This window comes from Exserohilum turcica, assembly GCF_000359705.1.
Source record: "Exserohilum turcica Et28A unplaced genomic scaffold SETTUscaffold_1, whole genome shotgun sequence".
Classification (NCBI taxonomy): Eukaryota; Fungi; Ascomycota; class Dothideomycetes; order Pleosporales; family Pleosporaceae; genus Exserohilum; species Exserohilum turcicum.
In genome coordinates this window covers 2,984,980-3,007,468 of record NW_007359914.1, presented here as the reverse complement: position 1 = coordinate 3,007,468, position 22,489 = coordinate 2,984,980, and the positions used below count along the sequence as shown (strand labels likewise).

The window sequence follows — 22,489 nt, the reverse complement described above, 5'->3', positions numbered from 1 at the left end:
GAGCGGCCAGATTTCGGCTAAATTATTCTTGGCAGGACAAAACTTTTGTGAGGCACCTCCGTACTTGTCCTGAAGTTACGGTTGCACGACCTATCTGCCCCAACAACTTCTCCACTGTGACGAGCCTCCAGTTCTCAGATTCTCGAGTTGGGATGGGCCATTCCTTTTCATGGCTGTTGCCGAAGATGAATTTCCAGTTCTTGTTGAGGCTGCTGTCCCTTTTGTAAAAACCGAAAGGGTTGTCGAAAACCAGGGAGATCAGGACAGACCATACCCATGCCTCAACATAGACCTTTTTGCGCGCCCGTGTATCCCAATGCTGCTTTACGACACCAGTCAGGAGTATACTAGTCCCAAGGATACTCATCAGGTCCGAGTCGTGTGCTGGCTGAACTGAGCGGCTAAGCGATTTCACCAGGGAGGCAAGAGTGTGGAAATCACGAGAGAATGTCTCGTCAGAAATGACTTCAACTTTGGATATTTGGGCGAGCATCTCTTTCTGCAGTGCCTTCACTTGGTTCCGTAGGGTCTGCGCTTCACCTTGGGACATTTCCAGAGCTTGAAGTGATTTCTGGAGCTGGGCGTCTGGGGCGTAAAGCTTCGCCTCCAACAACTGGCATCGTAAGTGTGAATTCGCGAGTTTCCCTTTCAGGTCTTGTGTTTGTGCTTGAAGACTGCTGACTTGGTTTCTCAGATCCTCAAACCCTCCTCTTTCATAGTGTTCGATGCTCATCGTAGATCCGACATATCCCATGGCAAGATTATCGACATTAGACTTATGATCTTCATTGTATGTTGTGAGACCATTCTTCACAGATTTCGGTTTCTCGCCGCTATGGCTCTTCAAGTTGAGATCGCCATCAGCGGCGGTCAGCTGATCAACCATGTCTTTCAAGGCTGCGTTTTCCCTGTGCAGACCTTTGTTCTTATGGTACAGTTTCTTGTTGGGCCGGAGTATTTTGTTGTACGCTCTGTTTTTGTTCGTGGAGTTGTGGACAAGTGATGGTAGTTGTTCTTTTACACCTTCACCACTGCTCGCGATATAGTGCGTAGAATATGCATTGTTTTGCGGAGTGTTGACAGGACTCTCGGCACAACTTCTACTGATACTGTTGCCGCGAGGCTTCGTAGGTGTGGCTGGATACTTGGCGTTTTCCATGACAGCAAACGAGGCCTGGACCAGCAGTGAGCTAGGAAAGTGAGATATCATAGCTGAACTTACAGTCGGCGTGGAGTGTTTCTGGCTATTGTAGCTCATGCTTGCAGTTGCACCTGGAGGCAACTGGGATTTTCTGGTTGATTGTGTGGATAAAAGATTGTCCGGTGAGCCTTTGCTGGAGTGAGATGAGTATCAAGCAGTTTGCAAATCAGATATAGGCGCTCTGATGCAGCCCCACTCTCTCACCTTCACCCGACTAATCAGTTTCCTTTTTACCTTCACCTCGACTATTTAGTGTCTCGACCCCACTTACCTCAGCGCAATCTCCTCTACCCCTCACCTGTTTAACAATAGGCAACCGTTTACCAAAACTCCAACACCGTTACAGAACCATGGCAGGCAGTCGACTAGTGGTAGGGCTCGATTATGGCACGACCTACACTGGTGAGTTTAATGCTCCAGAGTGTTAAGCTATTCTGATTGATATCCCAGGCGTGTCGTTCTGCGAAATATCCGACTACACCTTAGAACATCAACATATCGAGGTTGTACACGATTGGCCGTCACGTCATGGAAAGATCGGCACAAAAGAGAAGGTACCAAGCGAGGTGGCCTATCTGAAAGAAGGCCTGCGATGGGGCTCTGACATCCCGCCACATGAGAAGCGACACATGTGGACAAAGCTTGAATTAGACAACCGTGGAGATGGCGAGGCCGCCATGGTAATCGGAGAGACTGTGTCTTCGTTTGGGGTACGCAAACCACCCGTTGAAATCGTGGCCGACTTCCTTGCGCAAGTGAAGGCTCATTTGATCAAAAACCTGGACGACAAATACGGCAAAGAACTATGGAGGACGCTTCCCATAACATTGGTGGTGACGGTCCCAGCTGTGTGGTCAGACGTTGCGAAACACCGGACCATGCAGGCTATCGAAAAGGCCGGCTTCAATTCTCTAGAGTTTCGAGAGCTGAGAATGCCTATCATCGTCACTACAGAGCCAGAGGCCGCTGCTCTCTACACCATCAAAACGCTCCGTGGTACATCACAGGATACGAAACTGGCAGTTGGTGACGGTTTCATTGTCTGCGACATGGGAGGCGGGACCGTTGATCTTATCGCGTACCGAGTTGCCAGTGTCCAACCCACGGTCATCGAGGAAGCTACTGTAGGCAATGGTGCTCAGTGTGGTGGTAGCTTCATCGACCGTGCTTTTCTTCAGTGGCTTGAACTCCGTTTGGGCACGGATGACTTCATTAAGATTGCTGGTTGTCGAAGTGAAGAGCTACCTCGTACTTCGCTCAATAGGAAAGCGGCCAAACTTCTTCAAGATTTCACTATGGAGGTCAAGAGCGGGTTCTCGGGAACTCAGACGAATTACCTGCTATTGCCAAACCCTCTGAGCGCCATTGATGATGATGAGAAGAGAGGCATCAGCGACGGAGATTTGAAGATCACAGCGTAAGCCCGAAGACGCAAGTTTTGTAACTCTAAACTCACAAAATCAGGGGCGATACACGAGCAATGTTTGATTCATCTATTTTCCAAACATACGAGCTAATCCAAGAGCAAATCAAGCGGGCTCGCGAAAGCAATATCAAGATCAAGGTACGTCGTATATCTAACATCGAATCCCAGCGATCGTATTACAATAGCGCTTCCGGCTTACATATACTAATTTTTCTAGTATCTCTTCTTGGTCGGTGGCTTCTCGGAGTCTCCATACATGTTTTCCAAGATCAAAAGCTTCGTAGAGAAGCAAGAGATACAGGCGATTCGGCCTCTCTATGCGTGAGTAGCCTGCTGGGTTTGGAAGGTGCATACTAACTCTTGCTTTAGTTGGTCAGCAGTTGTTCGAGGTGCCGTGACCAAAGGCATTGAACAAGGTAGTGGCGCTATTTTGAAGCGAAAGAGCCGTCGGCATTATGGTACATCATATTCCTCACGTTTCAATAAACGCGTTCACAACAAGGCCGACATGTACGTCGATGAATACGATGGCCAGAGATGGGCTAGAAACCAAATGAGCTGGTTGATTCAGAGGGGGCAAGATATGCATGCATCAGACGCAACACATGCAGCTGTCGAGATAGTGTCGAATTGGTGGGTAGACGAGGCACGGACTGATAAATGGAAACTTCTAGCATGCGATGTAGACAATGCTCCGTCACGATCCGTAGAGAAGGTAAGCGTATTACCTCTGAGATGAATATAGCTAACACTAAACTAGTCAATTTACCATGTGGCAACGCTGACTTCAGATCTGAGCGACCTACCTACGAAGGAAATGAAGTTGAAGACTAGCTCATCTGGTCGCAAGTACTACAGTGTGGATTGTACGGTCAACATATCTCTGCAGTCTGCCTTGGACTTCTTTATTACAGTCAAAGGAAAGAAGCTTGGTTCTTTGACCGTCAGCTATGATTGAGGTTTGGCAGCTTGACTTCCGTTGAAGCATGCTTCTCAGGTGCTTTTCGCGACACTACAAACCTTTTGGTCCGGCACGAGAAGATAATATGCTATTGAGATTGGGTATAGGGCTATAAGGCATGATGGGCAAAAGCAGATACGGCATACGAGGAATAGCACAACAGGTTTTCTTGGGAGGCTTGATGAATTACATGCGTTTGGTTTTGGTCAGCTCAATATCAATGAGATATTGGCTGCGGGGATATCTGGATTTTTACATCCATATGGAGTGCCTCATGATTTAGTTTGCATCCAACCCAAAAGGCCCTGAATTTGATTTGTTTACTAGCAGGTGATGTGCCATCTCAATTTATCACAATATTTCCTTTGTATCTGCTCTCCTTTTGATGCTGATATGTGAGACAGATATCCTTATACTACGACGAGATCACTCTAAAAAGAGTAAGGGTCACAAAATAGACAAGATCGGACCACTTCCATAGCGGACGATGAGTGGTGAGGCTAAGCAGCAACCCACTAGCGTGGTGAGTGTTTGCTAACCGCCACAAAAATCTTTCGAACCACTCGACACTTCCAGTCGCCAGTCACATCAACATGGCGGACTCAAAGCGCAGCAATGCTGCACCTTTTCTCAACCCTGATCCCGGCAATAGGGATCATTCAACACAACCCAAAATCAAATACGAATTCGATGAAGATGATGAATTCGATCGATCCGACTTCACTCAATTCGGTCAATCTGGACGCGGCGACGATGCCTCCAGATTCGAGCATGCTCCCAATCAGCACTGCAAGCAAGAATCTGACGATGCATATCCGTCTCATGCCCAATACGACAACACGTACCATCCGAATCCGTTCTCAGTGGCTCCTCAACCACCGCCTCCACCGCCCCCACCTGGCAATGGGGTACTGCGCTATGAATTCGATCGATACATCCCACCAGAGAACTACTTTGACTGCGATATGTTCTACCTAATTCGAGACGCAGATATGGGTGGAGACAAGGCCAACTGCTTCGAGTGTGGTCGGCCTAAGACAATCTGCCCTGGCCTTCCAAATTGTCCTCCGAATGCAATTTGCATCGCCTGCACTCAGCCCTTCAGGACACACCCGGAAGGCCAAGCAGTAAGTGACAAGCATCTCATACTCTTTCTACTAGCTAACGCGCTGCAGATCTGCCCGACGCATTGGACCTCGACTGCGTTTCTGGTGCGATACGTGAATTGGGACCTCAGGACTGGTATCCCAAGCAACGTGCAAATCAAGCCAAACGAACAAGAGGCGAGGTACTTGGAGTTGCAAGGATTCCTCAGAATCAGGGAGTATCGAAACCATTTGAATCAGCAAATGCTCAATTTCGAGTGGCTAAATCCGCCGCGACAACCGAGAATACGAGTGGTCGACTTTGGGCCAATGAATGAGAGTCAACTAAAGAGGCATCTGGCAAAATTGCGAAAGAATATGGGTGGAGGGAGCAGGCTGGGCCTGAATCCGAATGCACACCGCGGCCCTGGTCCAGCGACACAGCCAGTAACCGTCCTGATGCCAGGGACGAAGCGGACTTACAACAATGCGCCACCCAGCACTCGCGCGACGTTGCCCAATGAGCCAGTACCAAAGAGACAATGCGAGGATCAGAGCGAAGACTTTGCAGCATTGAGAAATGAGTTCCCAGCCCGTCATCGATAATTTAATGGCTTGCAATCAGCACATATAGCTGTCCAACCAAGTGTTCGCCCTGCATATGGCGAATACAATGAGTTCAATCCAGTAAATCAGATGGCCACTGAATCACGTCAGTGGATTCATGCGCATCACCAACAAGCCCAGTTCTACGAGGACTCTTATCGACCAGCTCGTAGACAAATTAGCCAATTCGAGCCACTGCCCACGGCGCATCAACAAGCACAAGAATCCGGTCACGCGTACGGAGCAGCTCCAACTCTGGCTACTCTCGGAGCCGTTCGCCCTCAAACTTTCCAATCCGAAATTCTGCCTATGAGATATCAACAAGCCCAGACATACAGATCGCAGAATTTGGACACTGTACCGCGAGGGACTCAGTGGGCAATGGCACAGGCTGGGCTGGTGTCAACGCATCAGAGTCAATTCGCAACGCCTCACGTCATGACTGACGAGGCGAGAGCTGCTCAACGAGAAATGCCACGACCGCAACCTTAGCACTATGAGTGGCAGGGCCAATCCAATCCAAATGCGACGTGGAACAGAATGGCCGCCATGGGCAGTGGGGGCCATCTACCATTCTCTGGGCAAGCAGACCAGCCTCATGGCAGAGGTGGCGGCAACTATGCCAATACCGACCTCAATCCCAATTCGTATCTTGATCGCCGTCAAGATCAACGTCAAGATTGGGGCTGGAATCGTGGCCGTGGCGGTCGTGGCTACTGAAAACGAACTTGTTCGTTTTTTTTTCATTTTCTTCCTTTCTATTTCCCGCGACCATTCCGCTTGTGTTTGAAATTAGCTTTGGCTAATCCTTGATGTTTTTCATGTGCTGATGCGTGATACCAGATTTGTTTCTAGTCTTCAGTTCCTGCTTGCTAACAGTTTATGATACCAGCGTTGTGCTTGTTCATGATATTGACCTCGTACCAATTTATGATACTAGAATTGCCTCTAGTCCCTTGTTCTAGCCTTGTGCTGGTTCCATTTCTCTGTACACACATCATTCATATAACGCCGGTCATCCTGTGCGGTTGACTTTACGTAGTTCACAATACCAAATGTTGGATCTACAACTACTGTCCTCAATCTCGTGCCTGCGCATTTGTGATATGTTTGTGTCTTGATTGCTGCAAGGTGGCAAATGATGTCAGTCAGGTAGGCAAGCTAGTCGTGATTGCCTCTTTCGACATTCACTGTGGCTTGGCGCCCACAGAGCATATATTGCGCGATCCGAGCCTTCCTCCTCTTCCGCACAACCTGATCGCCACACAAAACCGGAGCTCCTCATATCGCCAGCTCATTGCTTATAAAAAACAGGCCTACCGCGCCCCAAGCCAGCAGCAGTTCGCACCTAGTTCGTCTCATCTTCAGTAAATCGTACTTGTAGATTTATACTAACTTTCGCTACATAGTACATATCGATAACAATACGCCTCCGAGGACATTTCAAAACAGCCGTGTAACCATTAACCCTACGGGAGACGCCCACGCTTCGCCTCAAAATAAAAACAAAGGACGCAGTGAATTTAGGCATGTCAACTCAGATATGTGCGCCGAAAGGACCCGCAGTCAGCCTACCTCTTGACGAGGATGAAGTTCAACAAGCTGAAGCTGCTGCTGTACCGCGTCACAACAAGTACAGCGAGTTGTATGAAGAGTATGGTTATGCCGCGGTCATCGACGAGGCTTATAAGGAGTCGAAACAGGCTCAGCATCCATTCACAAACGGAGAAAAAGAAATCAGCCGGCTGAAAAAATGGAGAGAATTCACCGTCTTCCTCCTTGCCAGCTCGCGGCAAGAGATACTGCAGGCTTTGTATGGAGAGGGTGTTGCTCCTCGCTCGAAGGAAGTTCAGACACTGCGAGAGATTTTTTCTCCGAACGAGGATGAGCATGGAGATTCAGAATGGATACAAGGATACAACGAGCAGTTTGCACCGTGTTTATACGTGAGAGAGATTGTCGACAGGGATGCACAATCGCCCACACCCCGCGAAGCCATGGAAGTTACCGAGCTACTTCGTCGATACATTGGTGGCAATGACAAGGACGCAAGAGAGATTGCAAAACTTGAGCGTCAGTCGAGAAGCGTGGACACAACGGAAGAAGACATCAAGTCTGGCCACCACTTCTTTCTCGGAGGCCTCAAACAGCGAGCAAAAAATGTCTTGACGTTTTGCGCTGCGCTGGAGAACAATATCACGGAGCTTGACGACTCCGCTCGGGAAGCACCATTACCTTGGACCCTGAAATATGTCGGCTTCGCAAAACAAGCAAAGCACCGCTTCGACAGCTAAGTACTGTGCGGATAGAGCACAGAGCTGGCTCAGTGAGCTCGTTCTCAATGCGTTCCAACACCTCTTTCCTGATCGTGGCTTTCGTCTGGATTCGCATGTCATTTTCTTCTGTGCGCTGCCACAAGAATGTCAAATCGGCGAAGAACTTATTTCGCGGAGTGCGCAGGCCTATTTTGAAATAGGCACTGGGCTCAGAGTCACGCCCGCAGGTATCAGCGTGAGCTCTTCTGATACAGGAGAGTTGTTGTCGAAGACTGCAGCGCATCTCTGGGATGCGGCAACAGAATTTCGACTAAGGGGAGATACGTGCCAGCGAAATTTGGTGCGCGACGAGGAGAAGAGGCGCAAGTACGAAAAACACCTCAAGGCTGCCAGAAAGAAAATCATAGCCTGCACTCAGGGCACCGAAGAAGTGGCTCAGGAGAAGCGCAAGCTGTATGAAGACAACGCGAAGCTGATGGCTGATTTGGCAGAACGCAAGCAGCAGCGTCTTGAGCTGCGCGCGAGAATGTACGAAGATCGAGACGAAGGGCTTGACATTTGCGATGAAATCATGAACCATCCTGATGTTATCGATGATCCTGCTGCGAAGAGAGTTATGGGATTGTTGCAGCGAGAAGTAACTGCGTCTGTTGGGACGGTCAACGCATTGCCCGCCTTATCGCATGACACCCTCGATACTCAATCGTCTACGGATGAGCAGTCGTATTCGGACTCTCAGTCCAGTGCTCTGTTGCTCGATTTCTAGCCGCCAACCTTTTGCGAGAGAATTTGCCTTTTGCTTTGAACGAAGGATGGTGGAACTTGCATCAGTGAATCGATACTGAGCATGCATCGATGGAAACCTAATGGGGGTTGGGTGGAAAGTACACGTATGGAAACAATGTATTCTAGTCCCAAATGAATATACATTCGAAACTTACATGTCTTCTCTCGTCCGACACGTCAGCGTGAGATCGCCCTTCAATTCTGCTATTGTTGTTTATATTCAATACCATTTGCGACACAGCAGATATTGGGGGCCCGAGAACTAGTTTGGAAACATTACTATCCACCCCCATCTCTAACTAGTCTCACACCAGCGCAGCAGTGTCTATACCGCCCACCAACTTGAGCGCGCAATCCGTATAGCACACGCCACAAATGAGCAATCCATGTAGGACCCCTAGCATGAGTGAATTATCTATCTAGTGCTGTGTAATATTTCCATCGAAGCCACCCCGAACATCATTCTTGTCATCATTTCCACATACCGTTCTCATCCGGCCCCCTTCTCTTTTTTCCTACATGGGTTTGCAACATCCTGTTTGTTTGTGCTGTTGTTCTAGCATGCGGTTACGTCGGCTTGAGTTGATCTTGCAGGCTACGGGTTTCTGCATCATAAAACCTGATGTATTACCCGTCTCTGTGTCAGTAGCTTGTGCCATGGGTGCAGAGTTCGCGGGGGTTATGGCTGCATCTTGAGGCTGAGTGTCAAGGCTGCTGACTGGTACCTGTCGCATTCCAACACCTGGGATGCTGTTTGTAGGGCCAGGTGGCAGTAATCTGGAAGGTGCAAGTCGCTGGTTTCGGAATGGATTCTTCACGGAAGCGGTTCGCCGCTGACTCTCGCTATTGTCCAGCTCCAGATGCTCGAGACCACGTCTCTGGGGCATTATAGACACACTTCTAGCCTGGTCCAACAGTTTTACGACCTCCTCGTGTTCTCGATGTGCCTTTGCCATTGCCGCAACCGTGTCTTTGTCTAAGGAACTTTGGATATCCTCAGTCTGCTCACTGACGGTCTTGACTCTGTGATGTATCGTTTCTAGCTTATTCATTAGCACCCGTGCCTCTGCTCGATGTGCAGCAGTGTACTGAAATCTTGCAGGAATGGGTCGATGCCCTTCACTAAAAGTCTTTGCACGCACCATGACATCCTTTGCTCTCTGTATTATAGCCTGTGTACTCTGTTGATTCGTTGCGCCAGAAGGCACTGATGCATCGAGTTGATTCGGATGCTGCATCTGCTGAATTGACGAGTTCGGAGCAGTAATTTGGGCTGTAGCGTTCTTGTCGTGCGCGGAAGTTGAATGCAGTGACTTCTCCATAGTATGCAGGGAAGAAAGGCGGGGAGGTACAAGGAGGCAAAGAGGCAAAGAGTGAGTCTGGGGAGCAAACTGACCGTAGTATCGTGGCCTAGTCACGTGCGCAGCGAGGCTCGGTGGTGGCCAGTGCGCGCTTTGTATGCGCTCTCCCAAAACCGGAAATAATTGCAGCTCCACCCGCTTTTACCCCACCAAAACCATTCAACTAGCACCACAACCATGGCGCACCATTACAACGTAGAGGGATACGGCTTCCCGGCCCTGCAACAACTAGGAAAAGTTGTAAAATTACCTGTTTTAGACAACTATGAATACGAAGACCCTGAACTTGACGCGAAACGGAAACTCAGCCGGGCCTTGATAAAGCAACAACAAGACCAAGAGGAGCAGATTAATAGAGAGAAGGCGCTTCGTGAGAGTATTATTGAACTCAAAGGCTCAGCAGCTCTCGTGCGTGCAGGCTTAGGTATGTTTCGACTGATTGTTATGACACAACAACTGACATCCAAAAGGCAGTTACCGGGCTCTAAAGCGGAGTGTTGAAGACCTTCAAACGGAAAATGCAGATTTGCATGCGCAAGTAGCTGCTCAGCGCACTGTTGACCTGGCCGACCTGGAGAAGCAGCTCGCGTTAGTGGCGAGCTTGAAGAACGATGCCGAAGCGGATGTCGCAGACAAACAACACCAAATTTCAACACTACAGGTGGGCTCTCGTCTCTCGATATATGTGCCTTCTAATATATAATTAGGGGGAATGCGACTCGTTACGGACCCAAAAAGCGCAACTCGAAGCACAAATTGCGACGCTCACCCAAAATGCGGTTGACATAGCAGCCCAGCCCAGCAGTGGCGAGGCTACACTGGCAGCAGAGAAGGTTCTCCTGGAAACCGAAGAACACACTCACATTTTGGAGTACATCAAAGACAGATCAGCGTGGCAAAGCGAGAAAAAGGAGTTAGAGAGTCGTCTTGCCAATGCAGCCCACGAACATGAGCGCGAACGATCCGCATGGGAAGAGGTCAAAGAACGCTTGGATCAAGCGCAGTCCGAAGAGCGCACGCAGCACTCACACGATAGGTTGCGCTGGCAAGCGGAGAAGGCACAACTAGAGCACCAAGCTACGGTAATAACAGATAAAGAGGAGGAGATTGCCGACCTCCGTTCAGAGCTCGAAGACTACGAGGCTGTGAATCAACACTCCGAACTTTGTGCTACAGGGAGCGAGTGGTCTCGGCGCAGAGCTATCACTTTTGCGAATTCGCAATTGAACCTTGAGCCAGCCGATCACGAGGATCCACGATCTGACGACGATATAAATCAAGTAACGGGTAAAAGTATCGAAGATACGATTATCCACAACACGGCGAATCGGTTAGAGTTGATGGCTGCCACCATACACGCCCGGTCAGATCAAGACGATGCATCGAAGCGAGAGCAACTACTCCTGACGAGAGAGAGAAACCAGCTCAGCGAAAATCTTGCCGATAGCAATGCTGAAAGAGATAGTCTGAAAGAGACACTCGCAGAGGTGCTCGACGTGCTAGAGACAACTCTCGCAGACGCTCTGAGCAAGATCGCCGAACACGAGAGCACAATATCTCGCATGAAATCCGACTTTGCCGAATTTGCATCCAGTGCGCTAGCCGCCATGGAGAAGGATCTTGAGCAGGATACGGCTACTTGGAACAAAATTGTACACGAAGCTGCAGACAAATTGGAGCTCGCATCCGAGGCCATTGCCAAAAGGGAAAAGGACGTAAAGGAAATGAAGGACTTCATCAGGGAAAATCTGCCTAAGCTGCAGGCAAGGCGCTTCTCTTGATTATGAGTCAGCATTCAACACTAGCTCTTTGCTAGTGCATAGATGGATGGACAGAAGTAGCAAGCAGAAGCATGGGCATGTACGATATATCAAGTCACGTAGATTAATGTCTAATAATAATACGACTACACAATCACTATCACTATCATCATCATTACAGAAATGTCTCCACAGAAAAAGGTAATCAGATATCTTTCCAAGCCTCAGGATTGGACAGAATTGCCATCCGAGGTCGGAGTATAGGGAGGATATCACACATGTCACATTTTATTTTATTTTGCATTGGAAGACTCATGTGGCAAAAAAGCACTGGATTAATTTGTATAATGCTAACTAACAAGTGGTCGCAAATAAACGGACCTAAAAAAAAAAGGGTGAGGGGCATCTCCGCGATGCAACGCCATGACTCCTCTGGGGACATATACTCGTCAAAGAAAAGGATCGTAAGGATTCCAGTTGTATGTTTGGTCCTGCGTTGGCTGGGGTTGCATGTAGGTTGGCTGGACGTACTGGGAAACGGCGTAGGGAAAAGGGTTCATGAGTGATGTGTTTGCGCTCTCGACGCTGTCTTCGCGCCGCTTTTTTGCAATGGGGGGTTGTTCCTGCTCGCTGATGGAGCGCTTGTTGCCCATCATGCCGCGGGCTTCTTTGCGCAGGCGTAGGCGCACGCCTTGGTCTGAAAAAGCGCGTGAAAGATATGTAGACTCCTCGAGGCCCTTGAAGTCTTTGGGGAGGACGACGTTGAACTTGTCGCTCATGACGTGGCCGAGACACTGGTAGGTGCCAAAAAGGTCGGTGCCGTCGACGCCCTGGTACTGCGGCAGGTCTTGTAATGTGATAAATGTGGGTTGTAGCTCGTACAAGGTAAAGCGCAGCCGGTAGCAGCCTTGGACCTTGATGGAGATGTCGCCAAAGATAAAAAACGCGCCGTCCTTGTTGTCAATGTCCTTGAGGCGGTGCAGCGATGAGACGAGGGTGCCTGCTAGGGTGTCGCTCGGTGTGCTGTCGATGGGCTCGTCCTTGTCGTGCTTGTACAGCGACACGCTGACGAAGAGGTATGGGTTTTGCAGAAACTGCTGCGAGGGGTCGGTCTCGGAGCTGACTTTGAGCTGCAGCATAGGCGGAGGGTCGACGGGCTTCCTGAACTTCTCCTTGCCCTTGACTGTGACGAGGGCCTCTTTAGGTTGTTGGCGGACGGATAGGAAGCATGATGAAGCCGTTAGCGCGCCGGTGGTAGGGGTAGTTGAAATTGGAAGCGAGTATATTGTCGACGACTGATATGGCACAAAGTTGCGCTGTGGCGCATATGGTCCTGAGGGTGGGTAATTGTACGAGAAGGCCATTTGGGCGCCGTGTTCTAGAACTGCTCGTCTGTGGTTGCGTTTGATGTGGTTTTGGTAGTGGTAGCCGCAGTCGTAGTTTAGGTGCCGTGGAGTGGTTGATGGGAACAGCCAGATTTATAGTGCCCCAGAATCTTGAGAAGCGAATTTTTTTTCAAAGGTTACTGATGGGCTCATTTGGGTACGGTACCGAGCGTTGAGGTAAATCAGCGAGACGGGCCTATGAAACAAAGGGTAATGGAAAGTCGGTCGCAAGGCGGGCCTATCAGAAAAAGGGTAATGGAAATGTGGTCGCGAAGTGTGAGCAAGAGGGTGAGTCGTATAAGGCGGTTTTGTCCTGGGACAAAGCACGGGTGATGCTGCCTGGCTGAGGAGACGGATCCAAGGGGCACTGCCGCTCTATGAAAAGCCTCGATATGGAAATAGCTTGCACGGTAGTGGGGACAGGGCTTGCAGTATTCAGTGGGACCCAACTAGAGGCCCGCTGGCGGCTGAGGGGTCACCCAACGGTGATGTCCACTTGGAAATGGCGCACTTTCTGGGGGGGTAGCAGCTGGATATGTTCCGCGTTAGGTTAGTGGTACTGCGACTGTCCTATCTCACAGTACAGAGCACTTGGGCCAGGTACAAGTCGTAGGCGTCGCGAGGGTCCTGAGTGGCGCGGAACCGTGGTAGAGTGTTGATGTAATTGGATGATGACGAGTCGTAGAGGAGGCAATTGAAGCGATGAGTCGGAGTGACAAGGTGAGAAGCCAGGGTCAAAATAAAGAGAGACGGGGGTGCCTGAGTGCGGTAGCTCCAGAAGAAGTAATGTACAAGACGGCTTCGACATGGCGAGCTCGACACCCAGCCCGGCACCCGCCCGGCACCAGCTCGAGTGACGACAGCACAGCCGCCGGGGCCGCTCTCAGGCGCAGACAGTCGTACGGAACACGTCCAGGCACATGGTGGCTAGCATGCAGAGCGTCTGGCGGGGCCTAATGGCGGCTCCGGGACGTGCCTCGAGGCTTTCAGACGGCCAGCAAGGCGGAGGCTAGGGCGCCGACATCAGGTTGGAGTTTCACAGCAGATGACAGCATGCTGCTCTGGTCAATGGCCAACCTGGGACGCGGCGAGAAGTGTGCGGGAGCTGTGCAGGAGGTGTGCCGATTGGCGGCACAGGCGCATGGGGGTGAATGACGCACAGCAGCCAAACAGCAGAAGAGACAGGCACCGCAAGGGCTAGCAGAGCATCGGGCGTAGGTAGAGGTGTCTGCTGTGCTTGGAGTGGGAGGGCCCAGCAACGCTGCATGTGGGGAGGGATGATCGGCGGTGGTGGCTGGGGGGGTGGAGTGAATTGGAGCAGGGATGTCAGCGACTTTGCACGAGACAAGAATGGGATGCTTGCAGGGATGGGGCGCCAAGCCTTTGCGAGCACCGCCAGTCGCGCCTTGGCCTTTGCATCGAGGACGGAAATTCTACGACGTTGCACTGCGTGGCCTGCAACCCCCGTTCGCCATCTATCCCTTTAGCCACCACAAGCAGCCGGCGAGTGAGCGCCCGCCCGCCCGCCCTGGGGCGAGACCGCTGGCCCGGCAACCTCTCCTCTGACAGCAGCCGCTATATCTCGCCATGTCCTTAGCTGCCCTTTTGCCGGGACAGCATGGCCCCATGCCACCCAGGCCATTGCCCGCTGCCTGCCCACCAGGCCGAATCGCCCATCGCACATCGCAAATGGAAAACCACCAAGTCGTCCACGCTCTCTGCCTCGTCACCGCCAGCGTGGCCAGGTCGGCCAGTCTGAGCTCACGTGCGCGGTGCCTTCATGGGCCGCCCCGGGGCTGGTCCTCTAGCACATGACCATCCTGCGCTATTGCCGCCCTCCATATTTTGCAAATATTATCCCAACATCGGCCTTGTATGCACTTAATTTACTTTTTCGCTCCTACTATGACCCATACTCGCTCGCCGCACAACACGACTCATCGACTGCCATCACGCTGCCGACGCCCATCGACGCTGCCATAGCGTTTCAGACACGCTACCTGCACACGACAGCCTCGACGCCTTCACTCGCACACGCACCCGACACGTCTAGTTGATTCCACTCGCAACATGCACCTCACACCGTTAGCCAATTCAATCCACGCATGGGCATTCCCCGCTTTGGCATCTACGGGCATCCTTTCAGGCGCCACAATCTGCACTTCACCGGCGCACTGCCATAGTCAAAGCCGAAAACTTTACCGCTGCGTAAAACTAATCTGGACCGTGTTCGGCTTGAGGGAGCGGCTTCAAACCTGCTGGTCCCTTGACACATGTGGGGCATACTGCTACACAGCTCTCTCGACGACCTTCCCCTGCATCGCATCTAATCGCATGCTAGCAGTCTCCACTCCCCACACTCTCGTGGCTCCATGAAACAGACGATTACTGCAGCTCCGCCGCCCGCTACGCCGTACATGTGAAATGGGTTGATGGTCAGACGCCTATGCCATGCTCAAGAGACATGGCCACGGACGGCACCCACCAAAAGTCCGCACTAGCAATCCTAGCACCACCGCATGACCGACATGTTACGCAGCTTACTGCAGCTACCTTTGTCGTGCGTCTGGACTAACTCGGCAGTGACATCAATCAGTCTGGTATCCTATGTACACATGCTCGTCCACTGTATGATTCAGCATCAATTTGCCAGTCAGCATGTACTTGGATGTACTTTTTCCGCTCATCACAGTATCGCAGCATGAATCAATTCAACTTAAACACTAGCTTTTAGTCACCAGTCCTGACAGCTGAGGTGATGGCGGCATCCAGCCGACATGTCTTCGCCACATCCGTTACCATGACATGAGCAAGCCCAGGGCCGCGGGCAGGCCAAGAGGCTCGTCTTTTGTATACGCACAGTGTAACTGGTTCCGCAGAAGATACATGATCCCGGGACAAAGAGGAGACGCAGAACCGGTCGTGGGCCGGCCCAAACCACGGCGGGCTCGATTGGCTGTCGACCTCTCCGACCGAACCCATGGTCATTTCCTCGGAGATGCTAGCCTACACTAGCTGGGCCTGAACAGCTGAAGAACAAAATTGGCTTGATACAGTCAGTCTACGCACAAGCCCAATGGCAACACGCGACTGCCAGAAGCAACGGGGCGCGAAACAGTGTCGACAGTGATTTGAATGACTCTTGTATTGTCATCATCTCCCTTGCAGAGCCCCACCAGATACAAGACGCGATTGGCTTGCTAGTCCAGAGCTGATACGGCTCTACCATGGTTCACGCTTACAACGGCGTGAACCGGCCCCGGGGGCGCCGTGCCCGGAGTCCGGCGACTCGCTTACTCTACCTGTTCGTAACTTTCCGCTGATCGACTGGCTGCACGTGCAGCGGGGCAGCCACTTCTTCTTTGCTTCATGCTGGAGATCAGGGTCCAAACAGTTCGTCTCTACGTCAGCTTCTCCAGCCTCACCATCAGCTTGTCGCTCTTGGGCGGTGCCGTGTACGAGTCGGACTGCTCGATGCCCGCATCGTCGACAATGGCCGTGGTGTAGTTGGAGTAGAGGGCTGCAACAATGTACTTCATCTCTGCGCGGGGTCAGGACTCGGGACATTTGGCTAGAGATCGGCACTTACGGTACACTGCGAGATGACTTCCAACGCACATACGACCTCCGCTGTGCATGGTAAGCGGCAGATTCTTACGTCAACAGTGCAACTAACCTTCCAAAGGCCCAAAACCACCGGCTCTCCATATCTCTCCGCTTCTCCTCGCCCAGCTTGTCCAGGTCCAACCACCGGTCTGGCCTCCATTCGTCGGCACGTTCATACACCTCTTCGTTCAGATGCAGCAAACCTGCGCTTGCACTCACCCTTACCCCCCCTGGAACATGGTACGCTGCTTCTCCAGGGCCAAGACGGCAGCCTTGCGGTGGTGTGAAGCGTGGTTGCGGGCCGGGAATAGCAGAGTGAAGACGCAGGGTTTCCCAGACGACTGAGTGCAGCAAGGGCAGCCCGTCGACGGCCTTGGGGTCGGGCAGGTCTGGCGCAGATGACTGGGCAACGCGTGGGCATATGCCGAGAAGCTCGTGCTGAAGACGTGCCTGGACCTCTGGGTGCTTTGAGAGTTCGTGGACGACATAGGCCAGCGTGATTCCCGACGTGTCGAAGCCAGCCGCGAGATGGTCCAAAACCTCGCTTGCAACCTCGGTCGCCTGCGGCACATTGCTTCCGCTCTTGTTTGCCTCTTTGGCCATGCTGTTCTGGAGCTGCTGATAGACTACAGGCCGGTTTTCGACCCCTGCATTGCCCGCATTCAATACACGGCCGGCCTTATCGCACACATTGGCGGTCCATCTCTCGATCTCCCTGTTTGCCTCATCGACCCATGTTGGTGTAAATCGGTAGCCGAGCCACTTCTCTGCAACATGCGTCAATGTCGGGAATTCCTGCGGCCAAAAATTGAATGATCGGCGCGAGTTGTACAAGTCCAGGAACCAAGAGAGCTGCTCACGGTTGTCGATAAGGTTCGACCCGGCGTCCAGGCCGAAAATATAGCACGTCACAATGTCCATGGTTGTTGCACTCAGTAGTGCGTAGATGTTCAGGACTCCCTGTTCTGGTTGGGCAAAGGTCGACTCGAGGTAGGGCAGAAAGCGCTTGTAGATGATGGCAGATGTCTGCGCCATGAGCGCATCACTCGCAAGAATATGCGACTTGCTGTAGATGTTGCTCAGCATCCGCTTCCTCTGCGAGTGCGGCCTGTTGCTGCCAGTGGAGAACATGTTGTCAACCCTGCCGACGAGTCAATAGCCGCACGTCCACGCCGCCAAACTCCGCTCACCCGCCATAGTTTGAAAAGAAAGAATACCAGTTGTATCCATCCTTGGCGTTGACCTTTTCAAACCCGGCACCATGGACATCGCGGATGCCTCCCTTGACGCAGTTTACACTGATGTCGTTGGGGCCCAAGCATACAATCGGGCCGAGGCGCTCGTGCGCAGCTTTGAGCGTTGCATTTTCAATGCCCCGCCAGCGTACCGAAGCTATCCACAGCGACGTGAAGTGCCCAAGGGGATGTGCAGCGGGAATCTTGCGTAGTGGATTCTGCACGTATTGCACGAGCACGCGGATGACGAGGACAAGTGGGACAAGAATGCCAAGCGACAAGAGCGATGGCGCAAACATTGTTCGTAACGCAAGTCCGAGAAAAAGGAACAAAGCCAGGGGGGGGCGCGGGGAGGCTGGAGGGATGCAGGAACCGGATGGTTGCTCAGAAAAAGCACATGTTCTGTTGGATGGGAAGGAGTTCGCGCCCAGGCGGCGTTTATTTCCTGTTTCCCACCTCCAGCCACTAATGGCATCATTATCCCTGTCGCTGGTCGGTAAAGTCGTCTTTGGCTTGGGGGCTTGGGGCTTGTCGTCTTACTTGCTCCCCGCATACGACGCCCCCCCTTATCTTATCGCACACACCGCACGCCGTCAATAAACCGGGCCGGTATCGCTGATCCTTTGCCTTTCGTACTAACAACTAACGCTTTATAAACTCTAACTCCATTGGGAATAGTGCGCCCCGCCCTGCTCAGCCTCACCCGCTGAGCATGGCCTTCGTGGGTATGTGCCTGTGCGGGCCACGATGGCCTGAACGCGGGCCCAACGCGTTCAACAGGTGTTTGGGCGTTGGAGCACTTTCTCAAATCGGAATATATACGGAGACGGAATGACGTACATGGCCCGAGGGCATCGTGATCTATTTTGTTTATAGGGTGGTGATAGGGGTGGGTGTAGGTATACCTACGTGTGTGTGTTTATGGGAATGAATAGAGGCTGGGGAAATTCTCCGCGTCCAGACAAAGAAACTTTGGGCTTGAGAGTTTTGGGAAATCTTATTTACTCCTAGTGGATTTGTGAAAAGGCGCATTATTTTATCCCCTGCAACTTTTCCCATTACTGTTTGACGAGGTGAATAGACCATGGTTCAAACTAAATGAACATATAGTTTAAAGCTGGTGAGGTAAGCACCTTGGAGACTGGGTGTTGGTGTTTCTGTGGATAATGGGTTTAGCCAGAAAGTAGTCGGTTGGTCTTACAGGATATAGTAATAATCTATTCGGATTATATGGATGAGATGCATGTTTAGTGGTTTGTTCGTTTGTACATTGTTGTAAGTATTATATAGCAATAGGAATACTAGATATATCAACAGAGTGTTGCAATTTGTACCTATTCACATTGTGACGCGATAAAAGAAGTGTGGTCTCGAATACTTTCATTCTGTGTACTTGGCATAGACGGGTATAATTAGATGATGGATGCGATGTTAACGCTCACTTGCAAAGGGGATTTTCTCAACGAATTAATGCAGGCACAGTTCAAACTATTGCAAAGCCTGAAAAGAATATCCAATAGTGTAGAAGGCGGTCATCTTTTCAAAATAGGCATGTGAGTTTTATATGTATATTCATTATTACCTATAATACACCATTTCCGACTTGATGTCGTTATTCTAGACGTAATATCTATATTCGATTCGCGAGTAAAAAAAGAGAAAATCATACATGATTAGCAATATAAGCATATCCTATCCAATAGCTTTGCAATGAGGTGAGACTATTCTGCCTGCTCAAGCAACAAGTGGAAAATGCTCAATTGCTGATTGCATGCAAAATCCAAAGGTCAACCTATCCCTCAATGAAATCTGTTCTGATGTTGCTTTGTCTTGGTGATTTAGGGTAATATTTCATCTACACAAAATACCAACATTGCATAGCCCAGTAGGACTACGATAAGTTGGTCTGCGATGTCAATTTTAAGTCAGTGAATGGCGCTGGCTTTACTGCTTGCTATTCCACGAAAATTTGCTTTCTCCTCCGTGTGCACACTATGGCGTCTTTTTATGAACCTGATGCGCATCAATACCCCCAACCCGGTCATACAAGTTGGCCATACTCGAATCCGTCAATGCCTAATTCGACAGCACACACCAATCCGCCCGCAAATGCGAACCGCGCGAATCCATTCACATGCGGCTGTGGCAATACGTGCTTCAGATGCTGGAAGAAAATGTGCGAGGCGGAAGAACTACAACCTCGTATATCTCCGCACATATTCAAATTCGAGACTGAGCGAGAACTCGACGACTTTGTCAACTGGCGAGACCCATCGAGCTCTACAGGTCAAGCAGCTTCGAATCAGAAGAAGAAACAGTACAGGAAACGCGGCAAAAGACCTCGCCGCCATCCAGAGCCAATGGAGCAAATAGAGCAACCTGCCGAGTCGCCCGCTCCCCCGAATAATTCGAACATGCCTCCTCCTGAAGTTGAAGAATACGACCGCGTACCATGGTCCAACTACATCTCGCAGCGTCTATACCACAAATTTATAAAGGACCGCAGCCTTTTAAACCCGGACGAACTCGCACAACTTGACGCACAAAGGCGTCAACACAAAGCCGACGAATTCGCAGAGAAACCCGCATGGCAACCCGACTTCAGCCCAGAAGAGCAGCGGTTCTGGGCGGACACAACACTTCCTCGCCGTACAATATATCAATTGTACCGGCTCCGGTTCAACATTGAGCGTACTCCGCAAGAGGCCCTGGACAGCGTGAACTAATACTCGTGTATGTACAACTTTACTAGGCAACACAATACGCTAACTTGGTACTTTGATTGTCTTATTAAATACGCAGAAAATGCGCTTTGATATGAGGAAATGACGGGTGCGGAGGAAGGGGGCTGGGGTGGAGATACTGGGGTTGTAGAGGATGATCCTGTGATAGATCTAGGTTATTGGTGGTAGCCTTGTGCTTAGTGGTGATATTGGTTGTCTGCTGATGAAGAGATTAGCCTTGAGCTAATGAAGAAGTCAGCGAAGTGCTGACAAAACGAGTCTTTTATTCAGCGTCTATATGAATGAATTGTGTAAACTTCAATAACCGCTATGAACGTGAAGCTGATAGATGTCAATAATCATGGATTCGTTAATAAGGCATTCAGACACAGACTCATGTTACGTAGAACAGTGACCGATTCTCCACGCCTACGTCTGTCTGTCCCTCTGTATGCAAGTGCATCAGCCTCTCATTATCCGAACCCGCCATTCGGAGCCCAAGAACTGAATTCAAACCCCGAAAAAAAAGAGAAGACAAGTATTCTTCCCAAGTCGCGCTGCGCTCTGACCACCACCGAGCCTTGCTACGCACGTGACTAGGCCACCATATTTATGCTCTGTTTGCTCTGCAGACTCACTTTTATTCTGAACCCACCCGCATATCTTCAACTTCGCACAAGATGGAGCCTTCAAAGCCATCCGCGCAGTACGTCGACGCCGCAACACAAACCACCTCTCAGGACACCACAGCGCCCTCTCCAAACGCAGCATCTCCTCGCTACAAAGATGCCGCAACACAAGCATCTGCTCCAAACCCTTCACCTGTTCCAATGTCCGCTTCGGAAATCTCACACTTTGCTTCGCGTTTGCGGACCCTATCACCACCATCACCACGCGCTAGCTCGTCACAAGCACCCGACGTATCTGCCGAATCATCCGACGACGATGAGAGCATAGACGATGAGACGATAGATGCCACAATTCGACAAGCAATGGAATTTGCGAAGCAACACTTGGCTTTCATCCAAGAAAGCGAGAATCCGCCCAACGAGTCCCAGTACACGGCTGCTCATCAGGCGCAAATTCAGCACGTCATCAGCACCGTAAAGGCCGCAGTGCAAATGAGGCGGAAGATGGATGCTCATATCGCGCGTACGAAAGAATACCTCGATAGCCACGCCGCGAGTGCAGCGGAAGCAAGCAGAATTCATCAAGAGACGTTACGGATGGTGGAGGAGATCAATGCAGCACTTGCACGCACGGAACCAGAAAGCGAGGTAAATACGGAGGATGCACCCGCTGGATCCACGGAGTCTGATGCTCAGAAAAGCGGTCGCCAGGACGGGTGCAAGACGCAGTAGTCTCGGGCAAGACCTCGAGGTACCATGCAGTGCTGTGTGCTACGACATAACGAGGGGAAACAGGTGGGGAAAAAGAGAAAAAGTTGACTTTGTACAATACGAGATTTAGGTTCTGGGCGTTGGGTAGAATGGGCGGCTTGCATCAGTGCATTGTGTCTGTTTCGACACATGTCCATGAGTACAGGATGGTAAAAGGCGGTTTACAGTAAGGTTTAATGTCTGACTGCGAGGGACTCGGCTACGAAGGTTTAATGCTGGATTAAGGATTGGTTGATAGGGCGAATGGAAATATCATTCGGCGTACTGGGGGGTTAATTAATGCATCGAGGAAAGTAATTGATAATATGTGTCTATGCTTGTCTATCTGTCTATATATGCATGCGAAATTCGCCTCTTATCGTACAAGCTCATCATCCAGAAACCAATAACTAGATCAAAAGTCAGAAAAAAGAAAAAAAAGAAGAAGAACACATGTCTTCTACCCAATCTACTCTCCTCCACCTTATCCTCACAATCACCACAATACAATCACTAGCAAAAATCACACAGCAGAATAAATCACTTTGTAAAATATACTTTAATTTGCCATTTCACCGCCCCTTCCTTTGACCCATCTATCCAGCCTACATGCTCACTCTGCAACCTTTCCGCGTGCAAGAACCCAAACAAACAAACATACATATTCCCTTCCTTTCCCTCTCATCCATCCATCCATCC

At 50.7% G+C, this 22,489-nt stretch overlaps 10 protein-coding genes across 10 annotated transcripts; 6 read left to right on the top strand and 4 right to left on the bottom strand.

Annotated features, from left to right (window-relative positions):
• Window positions 1–22: 22 nt before the first annotated feature.
• SETTUDRAFT_18714 (uncharacterized protein) lies at window positions 23–1,258 on the bottom strand (the record flags this gene model as incomplete). Its single annotated transcript, XM_008021933.1, has 2 exons — window positions 23–1,174; window positions 1,223–1,258. The coding sequence occupies 2 exons, from the start codon at window positions 1,256–1,258 to the stop codon at window positions 23–25; spliced, it is 1,188 nt and encodes a 395-aa protein (XP_008020124.1).
• Window positions 1,259–1,551: 293 nt separating this feature from the next.
• Window positions 1,552–3,585, top strand: SETTUDRAFT_86462 (uncharacterized protein; the record flags this gene model as incomplete). The annotated part of the gene is made up of 6 exons (XM_008022271.1): window positions 1,552–1,603; window positions 1,652–2,618; window positions 2,666–2,765; window positions 2,845–2,948; window positions 2,997–3,264; window positions 3,388–3,585. The coding sequence occupies 6 exons, from the start codon at window positions 1,552–1,554 to the stop codon at window positions 3,583–3,585; spliced, it is 1,689 nt and encodes a 562-aa protein (XP_008020462.1).
• Window positions 3,586–4,181: 596 nt separating this feature from the next.
• On the top strand, window positions 4,182–5,999 carry SETTUDRAFT_30538 (uncharacterized protein; the record flags this gene model as incomplete). The annotated part of the gene is made up of 4 exons (XM_008022047.1): window positions 4,182–4,715; window positions 4,764–5,268; window positions 5,308–5,714; window positions 5,772–5,999. 4 exons carry the CDS (start codon window positions 4,182–4,184, stop codon window positions 5,997–5,999), a joined length of 1,674 nt encoding a protein of 557 aa, XP_008020238.1.
• Window positions 6,000–7,210: 1,211 nt separating this feature from the next.
• SETTUDRAFT_67405 (uncharacterized protein) lies at window positions 7,211–7,796 on the top strand (the record flags this gene model as incomplete). The annotated part of the gene is made up of 2 exons (XM_008022135.1): window positions 7,211–7,531; window positions 7,611–7,796. Coding segments are annotated over 2 exons (507 nt in total), but the record flags the coding sequence as incomplete, so codon positions are not given.
• A 1,060-nt stretch (window positions 7,797–8,856) lies between these two features.
• Window positions 8,857–9,663, bottom strand: SETTUDRAFT_18710 (uncharacterized protein; the record flags this gene model as incomplete). The annotated part of the gene is made up of 1 exon (XM_008021932.1): window positions 8,857–9,663. The coding sequence occupies one exon, from the start codon at window positions 9,661–9,663 to the stop codon at window positions 8,857–8,859; it is 807 nt and encodes a 268-aa protein (XP_008020123.1).
• A 216-nt stretch (window positions 9,664–9,879) lies between these two features.
• On the top strand, window positions 9,880–11,483 carry SETTUDRAFT_30535 (uncharacterized protein; the record flags this gene model as incomplete). Its single annotated transcript, XM_008022046.1, has 3 exons — window positions 9,880–10,126; window positions 10,173–10,363; window positions 10,410–11,483. 3 exons carry the CDS (start codon window positions 9,880–9,882, stop codon window positions 11,481–11,483), a joined length of 1,512 nt encoding a protein of 503 aa, XP_008020237.1.
• Window positions 11,484–12,082: 599 nt separating this feature from the next.
• SETTUDRAFT_68004 (uncharacterized protein) lies at window positions 12,083–12,727 on the bottom strand (the record flags this gene model as incomplete). Its single annotated transcript, XM_008022137.1, has 1 exon — window positions 12,083–12,727. A coding segment is annotated over one exon (645 nt), but the record flags the coding sequence as incomplete, so codon positions are not given.
• Window positions 12,728–16,248: 3,521 nt separating this feature from the next.
• Window positions 16,249–17,987, bottom strand: SETTUDRAFT_86067 (uncharacterized protein; the record flags this gene model as incomplete). The annotated part of the gene is made up of 4 exons (XM_008022250.1): window positions 16,249–16,388; window positions 16,437–16,477; window positions 16,524–17,594; window positions 17,644–17,987. 4 exons carry the CDS (start codon window positions 17,985–17,987, stop codon window positions 16,249–16,251), a joined length of 1,596 nt encoding a protein of 531 aa, XP_008020441.1.
• A 1,695-nt stretch (window positions 17,988–19,682) lies between these two features.
• Window positions 19,683–20,414, top strand: SETTUDRAFT_30532 (uncharacterized protein; the record flags this gene model as incomplete). Its single annotated transcript, XM_008022045.1, has 1 exon — window positions 19,683–20,414. The coding sequence occupies one exon, from the start codon at window positions 19,683–19,685 to the stop codon at window positions 20,412–20,414; it is 732 nt and encodes a 243-aa protein (XP_008020236.1).
• Window positions 20,415–21,091: 677 nt separating this feature from the next.
• Window positions 21,092–21,772, top strand: SETTUDRAFT_30531 (uncharacterized protein; the record flags this gene model as incomplete). The annotated part of the gene is made up of 1 exon (XM_008022044.1): window positions 21,092–21,772. One exon carries the CDS (start codon window positions 21,092–21,094, stop codon window positions 21,770–21,772), a length of 681 nt encoding a protein of 226 aa, XP_008020235.1.
• Between the last annotated feature and the right edge of the window lie 717 nt (window positions 21,773–22,489).